The 14827-nt window shown below is 38.7% G+C and overlaps 1 protein-coding gene across 1 annotated transcript; it reads left to right on the forward strand.

Moving 5' to 3' along the window:
• The first annotated feature begins 13311 nt into the window (after positions 1-13311).
• LOC122570293 lies at positions 13312-14560 on the forward strand. Its single transcript, XM_043732409.1, has 4 exons — positions 13312-13316; positions 13568-13769; positions 13896-14143; positions 14386-14560. Exons 1-4 carry the CDS (start codon positions 13312-13314, stop codon positions 14558-14560), a joined length of 630 nt encoding a protein of 209 aa, XP_043588344.1.
• The last annotated feature ends 267 nt before the right edge of the window (positions 14561-14827 follow it).

The raw sequence follows: 14827 nt of genomic DNA on the forward strand, positions 1-14827 counted from the left end.
CCCCCTAAGTAACCTCCAATCTACTCATAAGAACAAACGAAGTAATTCGTCGTTCGGCTTGTCGATATTTTTTACTCGGCGATTTATTTTCCGACTAGATTTAATCCATTGTTACATTTCGTTTTATAATGTACGGAGATCGACAATCAAGTACGACATACAAGCGGATAATTCTAACAATCAATAATTCTTACGCCATTTTGCATATTCATCATTTCGAAACGCGAAGCAAAGTATTGAACCTACTCTAGGAATACGAGAGAAATTTATGATAAATCCATTTTGTTACTTAACTTTATTAGTTTGTAAATCTGTATTTAATCGCAAATTTAGACCACGATGAATAATGTTCGGATAGCGATGTCTGTTATGTATAATAGTTGTATTATTATGATCGGCTGCATGGTTTGTCGATGAAAGAGAAAATAAGAGAGAGGAGGAATATGGTTGTGTAAATGAAACAAGCAAGCGTGTACAGTATGTACGGCTTCCTATTAGACTAACTGTTCAATGTATATATATTAAGATGCGTACGATAATTTTATATACCCACTTGCGTTGTAATAGTCGACTTTCTATCAGCAAGTTGGGAAAAACCATCAACGAATGCAGAACTCTGTATAAAAGACGCAGTATGTGCATAAATGTTAGAATGTAAGATGTTCATTACACATTCGCACACTTGTAGACACACGTCTGTACAACATAGACTTTTTGAGCGTGTTAAAGTTTCGTTTTGAATAACCGCCTGCGTGGATTTTATCCTTTTTTTAAGTTTCACGATATCATCTACAGGCCTCTCCTAATCGTAAAATATACATACTAGAATTTCTCACAGAAAGTCACTTTTCTGGTTATTAAAAGTAATAATTCACTCTGTGACATCTCCTGATATCCTATAATCTTTAATTTACCCTTTAATTTAAAACAATTTCATTTAACATGTGGAGGCATGACCATGGGTGGTATCTTGAGAATATTCAGAAAATATAACAGAAAATGTGTTTGAGTTTATAATTATCCACAGCACTGTATTATGTATTATTTATTACACCTTGCATCTCCTATTACAGTTTAAGGGCATGTAAAGGTATTACAGTACATTATACCTTCTCCGCGTACCAGCCTTTTACTTCTTAAATTTTATATACAGATAGACTTATATACAGACAGATATTTTTAAATTGCCGAAATTGCAACCCGAAGCACTGTAAAATCTTTAGATTCTCAAGACTGGAAACTCTTGAACTCTCGGAATGTCTATCTTTTTCTTCTTTGTTCTGTAGCGGCACATGAATCATAAGACGATTCGAATCGAGAGTGACTAGTGTTGTTGTTTTGCTTCAGGGCATTGATAACGTTTCGATGTCCGAGGTATAAAAGTAAACAAACTCTGGACAAAACAATATCGCCGCTACGTGCCACCGTCAACCGGAGTCGAATTCAAATTTTCCGATACTCGGTAACATTCGTATTTTTGTGCGTAATAATTAATGAAACAATAGGAACATAATTTTGGCAAATTTAACACAATAAGGCATTATAGATATTAGTGCAAAGTCCAAACACGACTGATTATCCCAAAAAGCCAATATCAAAATATTAAACAGAAATATTAAATTTTCAAACAATAATAACTAATCTTTAATAATATTAATAATAAAACAACGAAACATGCTTTGACATTCTCTGAAAAGTTATCATTAAAATCTTCACTTTTGTGAAATAGAATTAATAATAAAAATATAAGAAGTGAAAATACAAAAATAAAAATGAATAAATAAACTGAGATAAATGAATTAATAAAACTCTTTTAACAAAATGAAAAATGTAAGTTAAATACGTATAAAAATTAATGTTTTAAGGAATGTCAAATTAGGAACACTGATTGAAAATTTAGTTTCTATTAAAAGTTATTAATTTGCACATTTAGAAGTTATATCTGCGTGCATCTCTAACTGACCATTATGTATAGTTTTCACATAATCGTTTAATAGACCATCAAAAAAGAAATTGATAATAATTTAAACAAAACACCGTGGTAATCTCGGCTATAAATGCATGTTGTAAATAATGTTAAAATAATGTAAAATTATAAAATAATGTAAAAATGCTAAAGAATGTATATTTAATTAAATACTAATGTATTTTAATTTGCATAAGATGTGTTTCTGATTGCAAAAATTCAGATTTCTGATTAGCATCATTTATTATTGCTTCCATTATCAAATACATATAAATGAACGAGATAATCGCTTCTTCTGCGACCGAATGAGATACATAAGTATATAAGTAAATTTTAATGAAATTATCAACAACAAAGTTGAATAAGTAATCGAAGATTTGCAGTTCATTTTCGATTTCAAAGGAAATTTCTTTTAAAACGAAATAAATTTGTCAATTTTGTAAATATGTGTTTTAATCTAATATTTTTTTCTGCATGAATTACTTCGTCATATGACATACTATAATTACAATAAGATAGAAGCTTATAATTTCCAAGTCGTATCTGTAATTTTTTAGTCGTAAATTATCTTACTAGGAAACGAGATACGTAAAAATTTTGAAAGCAAAGTGGTAAAAAAGCTGTAATACTTTGATGGAGCGCTTTAAGAGTATCTAATGTTAAATGACCATTTGTCTCTAAATTTTAGCAAGAATTTAATTTTTTCACATTACAAATTTCTTTAAAAACTCATATCCAAAGTAATTAAGGATCGGTTTAAACACTTTATTTCTTTCTCTGTTCTGTTTCACACTACTTGCAATGTCCGTAATGCGAAATATTTCTAGAAAATGAGCTGTATAAAAGTAATTGTAATCTTCCAATTGCTACTATTGCACATTGATGAAAAATATCATTGACGAGAAGGAGCTTTCGTCGATCGAAATTATTAGGATATGATTTACAGTTTAATTTGTACGCTTTCCCGACGCTTGAATCTTCTTCGAGATCCGCACATAATCGTACGAAATCGTACGTAATCTGCACGAAAACCATAGAAAATCATTAAATCTAATTTCTAGTTGTTAGTTCGTCTATATAGTAGTGGATGAAAATGACTATTTTATCTAAATTTGTTATATGTAACCAGTTATTTCTTACGTGTACTTTTCGTTGCATGAACGAAATCGAAAGAAAGAAAAATAATTTTATTAGATTCCGAAGGATTAGGAAAACCTATTTTCCCATTGCTTTCCATCGTTTTTGACGATATAGTAACGAGATAATGTTCGCTTTTTATATCATTATAAGGTGTAGTGGCTGTATTAGATGGAAGATGTCGTAATCACCGGTTATGGGGTAAAATAAAAAACTTCTTAATAAATTGTATCGAGCCGATGGTTACCGATACAACGAAAAGTCCATAATAGTAGTACACAAACTGTATCTATTTTTCTACTTTTATTTCTCTTATTTTATCTATTACCACTTCAACATTTTGGTGCAAGCGAATTCAATTGATTAGCAATGCTCATATCAAGTTGAGTGCATTTGTTCTCGTCGCCCTATTCGACTTTGGACGTCTAACAAACTTCGAAATTGCGAAAATTCATTACCAATCCGCTTGTTTCTAATAATCGTAGGTTACTACTGCTGCAGTCCCTGCAAGCTCTCTCATTTGAAGTGGTCCTGCTGGCATAGACGAATCTCACGGAGAGGCATAAGGTCCTGTTCAATGGTCTTCGTTTCGAAAGGGTGTGACTACTTGAACTCGAAGTTCGGGGGCGGAACGGCTTTATCATTTAATTCATTTCGATTAGCATGCATTTAACTTTGAAGCGACAATCACTAAACACGCACAGACAAAGGGAAAATGGAGCTTTCAGTTGTCACGAGAAACCTAGCAAACAACACGGTTTTTCATATATTTTATTTTTGTTGCAAGACGCGCTTTCCGAAAAACTCTATCTGTGCGATATAATTATTTCATCCTGGGTGGCGATTACAACGCGTGACGCGTTCCCTGGTGCAGCACGTTAAATAATAACAGAGACGAGAAACTGTGACACTGATTTAAAGAGTGACAGGTGGATCTGGTCCTCCTGTTCAGTGACACTGATTCTGATGGCATTTGATTTGTCAAGGCGCAATCGTTCTTGAATTTGGTACTCGCGGAAAAGCAGGATATTTTTCTGCACCGTGCAGTCAGAATTTGGTATCTCTGTCTACGAGGATAAGAGCACTGAGATAACAGTCAATAGTACACAGTCAGCAGAAGTAAAGATCGTTCTCCAGGCCATAAATAACAATATTCTTTCGGTGCTAGAAGTCTCCTTTCCAGCTCTCACAGGGGATTTCAATTGCGTTGAGAGATATTTGGATTCCCGCTTCGGGAGGTTACTTCAAGACAAACACAGAATCTCCTGAATCCGAAATCGGCTGAAGAAGCGCTTCGGCACACTATGTTACTCTATCCTATCGTTCATGGAACAAGGCAAGTGCCATAGAGCCATAAAAAGGCGTATCAGGCAGGCCCCTGATAGATCCACGAGTTCTCTGGGTCCAAAGAATTAAAGATTCCAAGAGCATGTTTCCGCAAGTTAGACGAGTGTTAGGCAACAGGGCTAACCTCGTGATCTTCGCCCTCAAATTTTATTCAGGTGATTCTCACCATCTTTCACAGTTGAACATCCTCCTCGCCTAGTGCGACAGGACAGATGATGCATCGTTACTGGTACCAAGCCGACAAACAAGTTGAAATCATGATGTCTCCGCTGCCGCCAGCTCCCCAGAACTTGATAGTAACGCGATGAGACGCCAAGAATAAACGTGTGCGCGTGCTTCTGTTGTTCACGATTGTGTGCCGTGACTTCTTTTTAAATTATGAACTGTTTATACAGATCTTTAATTTCCATTGTGTTTGGGCTCTATTTCATCACTTTAAACTTGTTGAAGTTTTATCATTCGTTACAATAGCACTTGTTATTTGTATGTAGCGAAGCATTCTTTGTCCGCTCTCCTTTCTACCGTCCGGTAAGCTTCGTGAATCCCGCCAGACTACTGGGTACAAATTTTGAATGTGTGCGCCGAAATCTGTGTAGTGATCCTCTCAGATCCACAAATTTCATGACCATGAAAACTCAGATCTTCGTTGATTCCGGGCTACTGGAACAAGGTCTGTACCTTTACCCGAGGAAACAGGGCTAGTAACCGCTCCGGCACCGATGTCTCAGAGAATTATTTCACATCAGTACATTCGTTAACGATTCAATTTAAGTTTCTGAATGAGAAAAGGTTATCTGGCTTTAATATCTTCAACACAGTAGCAATATAGCTCCTGCAAAGATACACATTCTTCTTCTCCTTGATCTTCAATGATCTCCTGAACCTGCATATTTTCCTAAATAAGGAAGATGGAGGAAATGGTCCCCTTGCCGGGAAAGGATAAGAACAACTCAAACCCGACAAGGTACAGGTCAATTGCGTTGATGTTTGCAGAGTATGCATTAGTAAGGTCTCTGAGAGGCTGATACTGATTCATACTGTTTCATTGTAAAGAGACTTCCAGTCTTCCAGATCAGCGTTTTGGCTTCCGGGTCAAATACAGTAAGTTCCACGCAACAATAAAATTCGTGCCAGGCGTCTGCTGGTAACAAAACTCTACTCATAGATCTGTACAGGGCTTTTGACATGTTTCGATCGAGCGGTTTGGTGCAAAAGCTGATACGATACGGTTTCCTTAAACATATAGTTCAGGTTATTTGGTCCATAATCTCCGGAAGGTGTGTCATTAGATGCGCAAGCTATAATGTCGCCTTCGGGGTGCATGACGGGCTGCAACTGAGAAAGTTCAACATCTCCACTCTGTTTAATTTGTATTTTGGTCATGCTTTGAGCCTTTTTCATCTCAATAGCGACCTTAACCTATGCGCGTTGGTATTTGTGGATGACTTCCCGATTTACGCGGCGGCAATGTATTCGTCAAAAATTAATTCCAAGCCGCAGAAAGTTTTCGATAGAATTATGGTTTACTGTGGTAACTGAAAGTTCCGTATAAATACTAGAAAGAGCAAGCCTTTCCCTTTCGGGCTGCACATGTCTAGACATTTTAACTTCAACCGTGATGTGACTCGACATTCTCGCTGATTTCTTATCACCGGCAATAGCATCTCATCGTTCCGCACAAGAAAATGGTCAAGTATCTCGGTATATATTTGTATTGAAAATTACAGATTACACAGCATATTAAAACGCAAATATAAAATAAATTAGAAAAGATTTTATAGCAAATAATGGTTCGTTTTCCTCAATGAATCTCCACGCGAAGTGTAGTCTTCTGTTGTACAAATTGCTAACAATAATCCTATCCCGACTTTTGCCTGTCCGATTTGGTTCAATGTCACAAAGTGCCAGATGGACCAGCTCAGGTGTTTCAAACGGAAATGCCCGAGGCATTGCATGGGACTGCATCGCTTGAGCTATTTTAAATTCCAAAGGTAAGGCTTCGGTGTCCTTTCATATTTCAGATTAGTGTCAGGTCAATTTCTTTCCTCGTCAATTGCACTGTGATTCATGTCGATGGGATTCCGTGAAAAGAAATCTACATGAACCATGTGTTTGTCTTCTCGATATATAATATCAAAATTGAAAGATTGTCAGAAGAAGAGGTGGCTCTCGTGAAGGAACTCGAAGAGGTCTATAAGGACCATCAATTTCCAAATATTGAAATAAGTAAAATACTCACTAGCAAATCCATCGAATAAATTAAATATAAAAGAAAAAAGTTGAAATTAGCTAGTGAAGACCTTCAGGGAGTTGCCCAGGAGACAGAGGGAGGGTGCGATCCCGTTAATTCAGGCAATGCGCATGTTGAAGTGCCTGAAAGTAGCAGGAACAACGATGAGTCGGTACAGCAATGGAGACTCGCGATTGCGCAAACAATCGAAAAGCCAACGGAGATGACCTCTGTTTTAAGGGAGGTTAACAATCGGTTAGCAATACTGTGGAACGATTACAGAGGGAATGTGGAAGCCCTTGGTGACGAAATCTATAATTTTATTCTCTATACGGAGCGATCTACAATGAGAACGCAGTTTCAAATACAAAGCCCCTAATAATGAAAAATAGAAATAAAAATAAAAATAATGATAGTAATAGTGCGAAGAACAGGAACGCTAAAAAGAGATACTCCTACGCACGCTGCCAGAAGTTATTTGATGAATGTCCGAAAAAGCTGGCGGACGCAGTAATAAATAATAATCGTGCATACCTGGAACCTGTTAGACAGGCACCGAGCGCAGCCGAGGTGAGGAGGATTTACGAGAGCCTTTGGGGTCAGACAGGTCCGTTGAATACCCCGGTCTCCGGCAGTGGAGCCACCGAACTGTCGTTGTTGCAATATTTTCAACCTGTAACCGCCGAGGATGTGAGTAAGAAAATAACTAAAATGAAAAAGAAAGCTGCGGCAGGACCCGATGACTTAAATATGGAACATTTATTGATACTGAACCTGCCAGAAATACTAGCCAAACTGTACAATGTATGCTGGTATAGTTCCTATTATCCAACCATTTGGAAGGAGAACAGGACTACCCTCATACCTAAAGTGAACAAACCCAGCGACAAGGTCGAGTATTGGAGGCCCATAACAATCTGCCCGGTTCTCGGCAGATTATTCTTCTCTATCCTCGGTGGAAGAATAAGAAGGGGTGTTGTATTAAGTCTAAGGCAGAAGGGCTTTACATCCGAAAACGGGTGTAAAGGCAACATTGACCTTCTAAGTACTGCCTTAGACAACAGTAAAAGGAATAAAGGTGAGATATTCACAATAGTGGATATCTGCAAAGCGTTCGANTACAATACCCCATTCGGCGATCAAACCTAGTCTGCAGAGGAAAGATGTGCCGACCCCCATTATCGAAATTATCCAAAGCATGTATGATCGAAGTAGGACAACTATAAGAGCTGGCGATAATGGGGGAGTCGAAATCGAGATCCTCAGAGGGGTCAAGCAAGGAGATCCGTTATCACCATTACTTTTTAACTTATGCTTAGAGCCGCTGATCGAAAAGATCGAAAAGGAAACCAGTGGCATAAATATTAACGCAAATATTAAGATACCAATACTGGCCTTCGCCGACGACATTGTCGTACTCGGGGAGAATGAGCGGGAAGCACAACACCAGGTGGATGTCCTGCATGGATATTTGGATGGCATGGGGATGAAAATTACCAGAGAGAAGAGTCAGACGTTCCAAGTTGTCGCTAAAAGGGACACTTGGTACGTCAGAGATCCCAACATCCGGATCGAGAATAATAACATATCATCTGTTGACCCCGATGAAGCCTTCAAATAACTAGATGCCAAAATGGGACCTTGGAAGGGCATCCATTGTGGTGTCATTGTGCCTGACATTCTGAGCGTGGTGAGAAGAGTAAGAAAACTCTCTCTCAAGCCATGCTAGAAGCTAGAATTATTAAGCAAATACATCTTTCCCGTTATATCTCCAACCTACTGATCAATCCTCCGAGCGACAGAGATTTAAAACTACTCGACAGCGAGATCAGGCAAGAAGTAAAGGCAATATTCCATCCTATGCCTTCTACTGCCACTGACTTCTTTAATGCCGCGAAGAGCTGGGGGGGGGGGTTGGAGTACCCAAATTCGAACACATCGTCAAATTGGGTACCCTCAAAAGTGCTGTGAATTTAAAAATGTCATCCGATCCAGCGGTCTCTAATTTGATCGACGAGGCGGCAGATAACAAATTAAAGAAAATCGCCAACTCTCTGAGGATCAATTGGCCAGCTACTTTGGACAAGATCGAGAAAGCCAAAAGACGCCTAAAAAGTAGCCATCTGAAACAATGGGCCGAACTAAAAAGTCAGGGCCACGGCGTATACGATTTTTCAAAAGTAAGTGCTGGCAACGTGTGGATTGAGGAGTATCAGCTGCTCAAACCCCCACGATTCATCGATGCCTTGTGTCTAAGAACCAATACCTTTGGTACGAGATCAGTATTGGCACGGGCCGACAAAAGAGTAGATGTTGCCTGTAGAAGATGTCGTGCCCAGCCTGAGACCCTTGGACACATACTTGGGCTGTGCCAATACACCAAAGGATTGCGAATAAAGAGGCACGATGAGGCAAAGACCATCCTCGCTGAAAGTTTAAGAACGAACAACGAGGTGTTCATCGAGCCTTCTCTGCAAGTAGGGAGTAATCTGTTCAAACCGGACCTCGTAGTTAAAAACGAGGAAAGGGTTATCGTAGTGGACGTTACCGTCCGCTATGAGATTAGGGATTATCTCCGGAAAGCTGAGAAGGAGAAAATCGATAAATATTCTGCCTGTGTCGAACACCTGAAGGAAAAGTTTAAAGTCGGCGACGGGGAGGTCTTAGAAGTGGCGTTGAGCAGCCGTGGGGCAGTAACGCCGAATACTGTGAATATTCTGAAAATGCATCTCTAATAAAGACATCAAAACTATTGTAATGAATGTGCTCCGTAGCTCCATTGAAATGTGCATCATATTTTTAGATCAATAAGCACATTTCATATATTTATTTAAATTATTTATTTATTTATTCAAAGAGATGTACATATGACATTGTATATAGATTNGAATTGTATATATTTATTTATTTATTATTATAAGTCATTCATGGTGTGCCTCGTTAATTGATTTATCAATTTTGAGGTTACACCATTGTTTTTATCATCCCTGCGAGGGGGTTACCTCGGAAGTCTGGATCTCATTTAGAGTTTCACAGTAGAGTCGCCAATTGCCCGTCAGCGTACTAGTGACGTATTTGACTCCCTTAGAGGGGGGGGGGCGATACGTAGCCGGTATCGGTTGAATATGTGCTCAGAAGGTTATAAGCGGAGGGTCGGCTGCGTGTGCCAAAAAGCAATACGCCGCTGCACTTGGTTGCGTGTTGCCACTCCTCAGAGCCTTTAGCGGCATACCGCTGTTTAACGGTTGTGCCGCGGGACCCTGGGGGGGCCATGGATACTCGGGGGCAGGCGAAACTTCGGTCTCGTCTGCTCAAGGCGCACCCCTACCTCCAAGTGGTACCGCCGGTAACATGTGCGCCGCGTCGGTGTGGCGAATGATCCCCTGGACGCGGCGTCCAAGGCTAAACGGGGTGCGGCGACGCAGGAGCGAAAGACACCTGAAAGCTATCGGCCCGCCGATAACGGTTTTTTTAATTAAACCGTGAATAATGGATGACCACTAAATCGAATAAAATAAAGAAACTTTTTCCTTCGTTCTTGTTAACGACCTGACAATGAATTGGATATGAGATGGAATATTTGGAATTACGTTAAGAGCGCACATACCAATATTTGGGCAAAGATAGAAAATCAAGATGAAGTCTCGGACGCAGCGCTTCTCGGACCCAAAAGCGTTGTGGCCGTTTTATGCGCTCCGGTTGGACCAATTGCGACAGCTTGGCTATATCGCTGGACACTATTTTCAAAATTATGGTGCCGTTGATGGGAGACAAGGTTGCTTGTCCGGTCGGCGAGAGAACTGAAGTTCACCTCTTCTTTATGACGCTAGCGGATCTGGACAGGCATCTTGGATTAAATCACGAGGATTATCCCTCGGGGATATTTATCCAATGGAGATGCCTACATCGCGATAGGAGCTTTCCGAAACTTCATGGAGCAATGTGCCACATACCGAAGTGTAGTGGCACTAGAGGCAAATGACAATAAGAGGGATGGAGGAAAGAAGAGAACAAGCAGGAATAAGAGAAAAAAATAATAAGAGAATAAACTAGGATTACATACCCTATTATATAAAATAATAAATTAATTCATAAATAAATGCTAAATCATTAAAATTAAATTATATGGCGGCTTTTCATTCTTATTAGAGAAATTTCTAGTTTAATTTGATAATCCACGATATGATTAAATTAAATTATTAAATTTATGTATTGTTGTTTATATTTTTATATAAAATTATTTACAAGAAATATTTAATAAAATAGTAATTTAAATCAAAGTGTAGTATATTTAAGAATTTTATGAATTATAATAAATTATATTTTTGAATAATTAGATTTAATATGCTAATTAGAAAGAGGATTTAATAGTAAAAATAATAAATTAATTATTTTGAAAATAGTTTTGAAAAGTGTACAAATTGCCCGTCAATTTCAGTTAAAGAATAAGTCGTAACATAGTAAAAATATTGGAAAATGTTTTTAGAAGATTTTAGTTTAAATAAAAATATTTCAGTTACAATGAAAATGATACTCCTGCGCACGTTCCCAGGAGTTATACAAAGAATGTCCTAAGAAGTTGGCCCACGCAATAGTCAACAACGACTTAGCCTACTTAGAACCAATCAGGCAACCGCCAGAGGCAAGGGATGTGAAAAGGCTCTGTGAAGCTCCGTGGGGGAGACCAGGACCTATAAATCCTATAATTCAAAGAAGCAGAGCTTCAGAGTTGCCTTTAGGCGAATATTTTATGCCGATAACCGTTGAGGAAATAGAGGAAAAGATGTGGAAAATAAGAAATAAAACAGGAGCAGGGCCAGATAGGCTTTTGGTAGAAAGTCTTCGAATACTTGGCCTGCCCATTATAATAGCAAAGCTATTTAACTATCATGAGATAGCTCCTATTTTCCGACATTTTAATTTCAAAGGCTAATAAGGATGGAAGTATAGTTGAGAATTGGCACAATTCTCGGCCGCATGATTTCATCTATCCTCGGCGGAAGACTAAGACGGGGTATAGTTCAAGACACCAGGCAAAAGGAATTCACATCCGAAAGTGGATGTAAGATAAATATTGAACTGATGAGTGCAGCCTTGAACTACAGTAAGAGAAATTGGGGGGGCAGTGTTCACAATTGTGGATATTTCAAAGGCTTTCGATACGATACCCCACTCTGCGATAAGACTTTGCCTGGCAAGAAAAAGCGTTCCGACCATTATAATTAAAATCATTGAAGAAATGTATAATGGAAGAGGAACCACAATAAAAACAAGAGACAATATATGTGTCGAGATTGAAATCTTCAGCGGAGTTAAGCAGGGTGATCCTTTGTCACCGCTGCTGTTCAATTTATGTCTCGAGCGGCTACTAGAAGAAATGGAAAAGAATACCGGTGGCATTAATATTAACGAAGGAAACAAGATTCCTGTGCTGACCTTCGCAGATGATATTGCCTTGCTTGGTGAAGACGAGAGGGAAGCACAACGCCAAATGGATGTGCTCCATGAATACCTGAAGGGCCTTGGAATGAATATATCAGGAGAGAAGGACCAAACGTTCCAGGTGATTGCTAAAAAGGACACCTGGTTCGTAAAAGGAGCACGGGTTAGAATCGAAAACATCAACATACCAACTATTGATACAGATGAGGCCTTCAGGTATTTAGGCGCCAAAATGGGGTCTTGGAAGGTTCTAACATGCCATCGGAGGGTCTTAGCAGAGACAGGGTTGCGAAGATTTTCGATGACCTTTCCGTCACCAGTCGAGCGGAACAGTCGAAAGAAGGCCATAGTTCTCGCATCCTGAGGACGAAAGGAGCGGAGATACAAGACCTGCGCGTAATGGAGGAGGACCTGTGATCGGCAATAGCGAGATGCGACCCGAAGAAAGGTGCGGTTGTGGAAGGGGTTCCAGGTGAGGTAGTCAAGATCATTGCGGGACAACGGCCTGGGCGGCTCCTGTACTTGTTTAACAGAATTTATAGGGCTTATGGGGATCCGCTGTTGTCATATAGGCCGATAAGCATACTGCCGGCCATGAGCAAGGTCTGGGAGCATACTTGCAAGATCTTCATGGAAAGGTGCCTAGGGTGGGCTCCTTTCATAAGGAACAATATGGATTCAGGAGACGCAGGAGCACGATAGACACGCTGCGCAGAGTGTGTGGGATCTAACAAAGTAGATTAGCAGTTGTTTGTATGGGTTAGGTCGATATAAGTATAAGTTAGTAAGATAAATAGTAGTTGTACGAGAATAAAGTTTTAATTACCTAGGTGAAAGTTGATCGTAGAAGATATTGTATTAGTAGTAATGGATATGCAGTAACGAAGTTTATTACAAATAGGTTGTTACCGGAGTATTCATGTTATTAGCGGTAGACCAGTGAAATAGTGGAAGCCTGCTGAAAATGGAATAAGGTCTATGAGCAGAAGCTAGTTGTAAGTAATGCTCATTGATATTGGTTAAAATACCAAGGTATAGGTTGATTGGAATAGGTATAGGCTAGGTAGCAATGGATATGGGTTTATGAAATGTTATTACATATAAGTATGTCAATGAAAATTATTTTACCAGTGTGAGACTATTAGATAAGGGTATTGTCCTAAAATCGAACAAAGTGTTTAGTGCAAGTATGAGGTAGGACGATAGTTGTAATCAAGAAAGGTATTAATTAATAAGAAGCGAGTAGTTACCTAGCGAGGTTAAAATTATAAGTCCTCAGCACGTGCAGTGACGACGTGAATATTCAGTGTAACGACAAATTGATGCGAACGTTATAATCCACACGGAGCGAGTAGAAGAACTTATTGCGGTGGACAACCATTGAACACTGTAATCAACGAAAATTGTGAGTACGTGTTGATGCATGTGATTATTCCACATGATAGTGTGTTAAAACTGTTGGACAGCAAAGTCAGGCAAGAAATAAAGACCATATTACATTTAGTGCCTTCGACAGTCATTGGTTTCTACGTTCCAAAAGCTAATGGGGGATTAGGATTACCGAGGTTCGAACACATTATCAAACTCGGCACCCTAAAAAGTGCGACAAATATTAAGAACTCAATCGATCCAGCGGCGTCTAGCCTGGTTAATGAAGAAAGCGACAAGAAATTAAAGAAAATGGCGAACGCCTTAAGGATCAATTGGCTGGCCACTTCTGAGGACATTGAAAAGTCCAGAAAAATGCTAAAGTATGGACACATCACACAATAGTCGGAGTTAAGAAGTCAGGACCATGGAGTTAATGACTTCTCAAAGAATAAAACTGGCAATGTGTGGCTTGAGAAGTATAATCTGCTCAAGCCCTCGAGATCCATCGATGTCTTAAGACTTAGGACAAATACATTAGGGACATGGACTGTATTAGCACAGGCCGACAAAAAGGTAGACGTAGCTTGTAGAAAAGGTCAGGCCCAACCGGAAACCCTCGGGCACATCTTAGTTGTGCCAATACACCAAAGGTCTAAGAATTAAGAGGCACGATAAGGCGAAATCACTCCTTGCCGACAAATGGAGGAAAGATAACTAGGTATTTGTCGAACCTACATTAAAGGTAGGAGGTAACTTGTTTAAACCGGGCCTCGTAGTTAAAAATGAGGAACGGGTTCTCATGGTCGACGTCAGCATCCGCTACGAGAATAAAGATTATCTCCTGAAAGCGAAAAAGAAAAGATCGACAAATACTTCCCATGCCTAATATAAGGCGGATGTACAAGGTCGACGATGGAGAGGTTTTACCTGTGGTCTTGGACAGTAGAGGGGCAATAACACCAAATACAAAGAAAAATTTAAAAATGATGGGGATCACAGATAGTGAAATGAAGACTATTGTGATGAACGTCCTAATAAGCTCTATACAGATGCTAACATATTTTTAGACGCATGACGAGAAAAAAGAAATGTAGATATTTATTTATTTAATTATTTATCTGACTATTTATTTATTTACTTATTTAATTATTTATATATTTTATCAATTGACATAATTTAATGAATAATAACTAGCTATTTATTTATTGACTAGTCGTAACTATTTGATTATTTATTTATTTTATTTATTAAATTATGTTTCATTTATTTATTTATTTTATTGTCTATTTGCCTTGTTAATTGATTTATCAATTTCAAAGCAAATATTAATTGTA

This window comes from Bombus pyrosoma, linkage group LG8 (assembly GCF_014825855.1).
Source record: "Bombus pyrosoma isolate SC7728 linkage group LG8, ASM1482585v1, whole genome shotgun sequence".
NCBI lineage: Eukaryota > Metazoa > Arthropoda > Insecta > Hymenoptera > Apidae > Bombus > Bombus pyrosoma.